We start from the raw sequence: 6,641 nt of genomic DNA on the forward strand, positions 1-6,641 counted from the left end.
GTCCTGTGTAAATCTTCTTCTGAAGGATTGCATTTATCACTAGATGGATGCTGTCAAACAACAGCCCTTCACTTCAGAGTTTGAGCACAATTGTTTTAAATCTGGTGCTTGCTTCAGAATGCCTGCTTAATGTTTGTGGGAAACTGTGCTGGGACAGGCTGCAGTATTTAAAGAAATGAAGAACCCATGGGTGCTGGTGAATATGCTGACTGATAAACACAAAGTGCAGTCAGATATTCAGAATAAACAACTATTCCCTCTGCTGTCCTCTCTGCAATTCCTGTTGCTTTCAAGGTTTTTCCTCTTTTGGGTCACTCATTTGATCTGTGCAATGATATTTCCAAACCACCTTAGCTGTAAACTGCTAAATTTTTCAGGGTTACTGGTGAATTCTGTGACTTCTGTGCTGTGTTTGTCTCAGTTTCCCTCTGAACTAGATTTTTTATTTCTCTTAGCCTCTGTGGATGCGGCTCTTCTTTTGGAGGGAGGTTGCTGAGAAAATTCCTTTCACATCAAAGCAGTTTAGGATTCTGAATCCAGTCATTGTCAAAGAGACAGCTTTGGACATTTTACAGTTCCCTGAGCCTCGATCAAAGTTCTGGGGTTGGGATAAGGTAAGAAGTTTCCTTTGAACAAAAAGAGGCAGTAAAATGCCAAGTAAATAAAATAAGAAACTGAAAAAAGTTTTGGGTTTTTTACTTTCTCTGTGCAGTTTCAGAGCTGGTTTCAGGTAATAAGGAAATTATTGTGCTTTCAAAAGACTCTTGTATTTTTTTGTGCAAAATCAAGGTAAGATTTCAGCTCACCTTTTTAGATGAGATATTTTGCCTGTATACTGACATGAAATGGCATTCAGATGCAGTGAGACATGACCTCATTCCATTGTTTAAAAACATGCATTTGATGTGTGTTAAGCCTGTTAAAACCAGCCCTGTTGAGCTAAAGCAGCCATCAGCTGTGGCCAGATGTCTCCAGCTGCAGGGACAGCAGAGGAGCCTGGAAGCCAGGGCAGTGTGAAGCAGCCTCCAGCTGCTGGAGTTGCTGTGTGTGCCACAGAATGCTCAGTAGCAGCTGATGGGCATTTCCCCCCTCCATGGCCTTGCTCCAGCAGTGGCACAGAGTGATGAATTGCCTGGTTTAATTATACACTGCATTTTTGTTACTTTAATTGCATGTTTGAGGAATTGGATGTCACTAGTTCTCTTGAACTATAAAAACACTAACCACCATCTCTTTACCAAAATGTGAAAGCACTTAAGATTATTGCACAAATATTTGAAAGATCGTCTCACATTTCTTTTACCAAAATAACATATACCAAGCTGAGTATCTTAATGGTATTGTAGTATATTTGTCTCTTTCACAGGTTGTTCAGTGAAAAGTCATATTGTGAAGAATACTGTTAGAGAGCCTGTTGTTGCTCAAGACTTAGATAAGTGTACATTAAGAAATTTCAAGTTTAACTCTGTGTCAGGGGCTGTTTGACTGTTTGAAGTGAAGGATCACTTCCAGTTTAACTATACAGTGATAGGGCATCTTGCTTCCACAGGAAAAAGAAAAATTAGTGTTGACAGCCAAAAGCCAACTACTTAAATTGTATTGGTATTTTGTCCTGGAGTTTTTAGTTTTAATTGATCATTGAATTGATTTTTAGTTGTAGTTATAACTGATTTCAGTTTTAAGTGAGGAGAGGGAATAGACAAAGTCATTAAGTTGTGTAAAGTGTTTATAGACCCAAAGTAAAGGACAATATGTTTGAACTGAGCAAATTTCACTTTTCTCCCTTTTTAGAATGTACCTACAATTGGGGTCACAGCAGTTGTTCTGGCCACACATCTGTGTGATGAAGTGAGCCTGGCAGGATTTGGATATGACCTGGATCAGCCCAGCACACCTTTGCACTATTACAACAACCTCTGCATGGCTGCCATGAAAGAACAATTCATGCACAATGTGACGGGTGAAACAAAATTCCTGCGGAAACTGATCAAAGAACAAGTTGTCAAAGACCTCACTGGAGGGATACACTGTGAATTCTGCAGCAAAGACAGCTAGTGACCAGCTTGCAGCATGGACAGGATTTGTTCCACTTCCAGAGGTTCAGCTGGATCAAACCTTTCCCTCTCTTTAGTTCTTTAAAGTGTACATGAAATGGACGTGGGATCCCTGCTGCCTTTTTTAATGTCCCATTCAAGCTGTCAGGCTTCTAAATTAATTTTCCTGTGAGACTTTACTTTGCACATTTCTGTGAATAGCTGTGTAAATATCTCATCAATTCAACTTGGAGTTGAAAGACATCCATTTAAATTATTTAATGTTTTAAGTTGTCTGAATAAAATCAGGTTTTTTGTTTTCAAATGTATATGGAACACACGTGGCTGGCCTGAATTGTCTAACAGAATGTGCAAGAGTTATTTTCTCCTGATCTGCTGTCTTTGTTGATCCAGTTCCTGGTATATTGACTCCTTTTCATGCATGCCATGAAAAGAAAGGCATAAGCTTCTCAAGTCTTGCATGTCCTGAACTTGAGCATTGCATTTACTCCTCAAATATTTATATTCTTTTGCTCATACATTTTTTGGGGGGTGAAGGACAAATGTAGGAATGAAGGAAAAGGAATTGTTGTGGCAACAACTGAGTAGTAAGTACTTTGATGTTCATGATTGATATTAAAACCATTGATATATGAATGTTTTGGGTTAGAATCCTGCTTTGTGAAGCACATTCAGGCCCAGGGCCCTGTAGAAGAGGATTTAGCCAGGAGGAGGCTTTACCCCAATCCAGGTCATTGGTCATTTCCATTCCTGAAGACCTGCCTAAATGTTTCTAACTGGATGATGTCCAGCAGAGTTCAGTTACCCTAATTAAAGAAGTGGCATTAATACAAAATCTGCCACTTTTTAAAAATGTATATTTTGAGTGATTGAGAAGTGCTGGTTCTATAAAACACTCGCTTGTATCAATCATTTAGCAAAAATCTGTGACTTGTGACTAGATTACAATTTCCACTGGTTAATTTTATGATCCTGAAGTAATTAATTATAGATATTGTCACCTTAATAATTTGCAATGCTGATAACCCTTGTGAAGTCCAGTTTTGTCTATTTAATTGGATAGGTAGAGTTGGTTTTCCCCAAGTCAGTAATTGGGTGAGTGTATAAGTTTAGAAGAAAATCACTTTAAGAAAGTAGTGTAATCTAGTAACAAGGTAGATAACTGCTGAAAACAGCAAATTTAAAAAACAAAAAGAGAGAGGAAAGCTATAGGTGTGTGTTCTTGGGGGTGGAAATCAGTGCACTGCAAAGGCCCTGGGCTGTGCAGATGTGTAATTACGTTTTTATGTTTATATTTTTGTTATTAGTAGAGTATCAGGTGTGACTGTTTGCACTGAGGAGTTGTGTTACTCAATCTACACTCTGAGCAAAAAGCTTCCTGTGGCCGTGGGAGGTTGTCAGCAATTCAATCAAGGGTTGGCCTAGAAACATTGTTCTTATCATGGACTCTTCACCTGGTGAATGTTCCCACTTCTCTTTGTTATGGACATAGAGATGAATGAAGCTGTAGTTGCACATTTCAGAAATACTCTTGTGGAAATGCAGGATTAGGGTGGTTGTGTTCTGGGTTTTTACTCTGTGGAGAGCAGATCTGATGAATGATAATGTTAGCATGCAGAAGCAGCAGACTGATGCTCCCTGTTACACTGAGAGTCAATGAAAGGACATCAGATCATGAACCACAGCTGAGTAAAGTTGTGGACCTCATCTTTCCTAAGCCCCACATGTCTACAGGTCCTTTAAAGTCAATTGTGGGGGCTGAACAAATTTGAAAATCAGGAATTCTTGTTTCTGGCACTATGTTCATAGCAATAATGTTAATCTAGTCTTCTCTTCCATGAAAAGCGTTAATTTTTATATTAGCAATAAATTTCTAGTCTGTTTTTTCTTTTTTTGTAAGTATATTATATTATTTAATTTAAAAATATTTCATGTGTGAAGAGTTTTATACAAATAGTCCTTTAGTTAATATATTAAAATGTGGTAACTATTTTCTCCTGGTATTTAAACTGGAAGCGGAATACATTAATTTCATTTAGTATTAATGAAATGTTGGAAGATTTCAGAATGTGTGTATTGGGAGGATGACTTGAATACACCAGAAGTCTGTATTTCTGAGCACATGGTCCCTCACCACTTCATTTTGTTCAGCAACTTAAAAATAATCAGTTGATTAGTGTAAATGCCAATAGCTTTTTGGAGATGCTGTATTTACTGTCAAATTTGCAAATTGTGTGGATGTAGGATGAGATTTCCTACCTGTTTTATGGCTTGTGATAAAAACTTGTTCTCCATGGTAGTCTGTGCAGACTTGGCACTCCATGAAATGGCAGCAAAAAGCAATAAACTGATGAAACCACTTTCTATTTATGTATTTGTCACTATTTATGTATTTGCCATTTGTTCTCCCTCCTCTTTTAAGGAAGTTTCATGTCTTGCTGATCCAGTTGAAAGTCTCGATGCAATCCCACATACCCCAAAACAGGGGAGATGGTAGCTGGGAACTTTTTAACTTTTTCTCTATTTGTTTATGCCTTTTTAATGCCTGTCAGTGGAATTATCTGTCTGGTGCTTGGAAAAGAGAAACCCTCTCAACACTGACCAAATTGTGGGCTTACAAGATTTGAAGTTAATGTGGATGAGAATATTTTGGACTGGGTTATAGCATTGGCCTTAAAATCGGGGGTGTGTTTCCTACAATGGTGTCAACACTGCAGCTTCTGCTCTGTGCCTCAGCCTTGCTGGGAGTGAGATAAGAACAAAGCTCTGTGTGTTCTGTTACTGTCTCACAGATTTATGCTTTGCAAAGAATCTGCATCCTTTGTAAACAGGCCTTACTAGTGTTTGGTTAAAAAGTCACAAAGATTTTGGGAGCTGTGATAAAGCCACATGCTCTGCACTGAAATCCTCTGTGTAACTCTCTTTGTAGGAGCTGTCACAGGCAGGGATTTGCCTTATCTGTTCTGGTGCTGAATGTTTTCATGGCTCCTGTGCAGGAAGTTGCACAAGGAGACACAAAGGGGAAGTGCCAAAAAGGGTGCCTGCAGTCTGTCCTGGGCTGGTATCAAAACTGGGTGCCAAACTCATGAGGACTGTTGAGGTGCTGATAGGGAGCTGAAGAGAGTTCATCCTCTCCCTGCATGGGTGTGTGTGGATAGCTCCAGCTCTTGTGCTCTTGGAATTCCTGCAGGCAATGGGAGGGCACCAGGGAGGTGTAGTGTGAGTCTGATCTCTTACCTGTGCAAGGGAGGATGAGGGAGAGCATCTCTGTTAAGAACAGCTCAGAGGGGATGCTGATGCTGTGCTTCCCTTCCTCCAGCCTGCCAGCAGCAGGTTTTGTACAGATGTTTGATTTTAGTAGCTTAGGAAAAGGTTCTGCCCCAGAGGGTGGCTGGGCACTGACCAGGGGATGGGGATGGGGCTGCACTGGATGATCCTTGGGGGGCCCTTCCAACTCAGCTTGTTCTGTGATTCTGTGAAATGTTTGTACATCCTGGTCAAAAGTTTTGAGCCATTTGGCATCACCGTTGTCCCCCGTCTCCTGAGGTGCTGGGAGATAAACAACCCACCCTGGAGTCCCTAAGGGGCTCATGCCCCTAATGCCTTAAGTCTCTAATTGTCCTTTTGAGCTACTCAAATGGTGCTTTTCTGGTCACAAACCTTTCTCTGCCTCTCTGACCATTGTATTCCTGAAACACCCCGTGAGCAGGGGCTGAAGCACCCACCCATGTCCCACAGGTGATGTGAATTACAAATGGGCATGGAGAGTTGCACCTCAGCATGTTCCCAGCCAAAATGGGGGTTGCTGCAAAACTTCCTACATTCTGTAGATGTATAATCCTCCCCGCCACTCCCTGGGAAGGAGCTGCAGTGGCTCAAAGCTCTGTGCTGGTGTTGGAGCATGTACATTGCCATGAGGGGATCCTTCTGCTCCAGCTCTACCTGTATTCCCTACTCCTCTCTGTACAGCTTATTCCACCTGTGTGCTCAAAGCCACAAACCCCTTAATTTAAAAGAGTACAATAAAATGTCTTCCTTGATGACAAGGGATCTTTTGTGGGGGGTTGCTAGTGTGTGTTCCTCTCAAGCTGCACTCTAAACTATCACATGGGATTGACTTTCTCGAGGACATGGCAGCACCAGTGGCTGCTCTGATGGCCAGGGTGGGAGGCAGGAGTTAAATCAGCTTTGCAGTGACTGCTCCTGTGGCTCATGTGGATGTGAAAAGCCAGGAATCGCCAGCACTGGGTTTTCAAGTGGAGGAGTGCTTGTTCCAGCAGATTTACCCTTTTCTCCTTCTCCAGGCACTTGTGCATCGCCTCTTTGTGGTTTAACAAAAAAACCCAAACACACCTGTGACTGAATCCTGACTGAAATTCTCATGCCTGTCGACACTTGTGTTTTCTGTTCTATGAACTGGAGCTGAAGCTGCTCACTTGGAGAGTTGAGCAGGGCTGAACATCCGTACTTCACCTCCCTTTGGGGTCATCTGCCTGATCATTTGTTTTCACAGCCTCCCTCCCCTGTGCTTGGGCCAAAACCAACTTCTTCCCAAGTTCCTGCCTCTGCCATGGAGGAGAACAAAGG

General features: G+C 41.5%; 1 protein-coding gene across 8 annotated transcripts in view; it reads left to right on the top strand.

Moving 5' to 3' along the window:
• Positions 1-4,413, top strand: part of ST3GAL5 (ST3 beta-galactoside alpha-2,3-sialyltransferase 5) — a 31,223-nt gene extending 26,810 nt beyond the window's left edge. For all 8 annotated transcript variants that reach the window (XM_063157928.1, XM_063157924.1, XM_063157923.1 and 5 more), the window contains 2 exons: positions 456-614; positions 1,792-4,413. In XM_063157928.1, the coding sequence (XP_063013998.1) occupies positions 456-614; positions 1,792-2,055 (423 nt within the window). In that variant the 3' untranslated portion in view covers positions 2,056-4,413. The remainder of the gene's footprint in view (positions 1-455; positions 615-1,791) is intronic.
• The last annotated feature ends 2,228 nt before the right edge of the window (positions 4,414-6,641 follow it).

This window comes from Melospiza melodia, chromosome 5 (genome assembly GCF_035770615.1).
Source record: "Melospiza melodia melodia isolate bMelMel2 chromosome 5, bMelMel2.pri, whole genome shotgun sequence".
Taxonomy (NCBI): Eukaryota; Metazoa; Chordata; class Aves; order Passeriformes; family Passerellidae; genus Melospiza; species Melospiza melodia.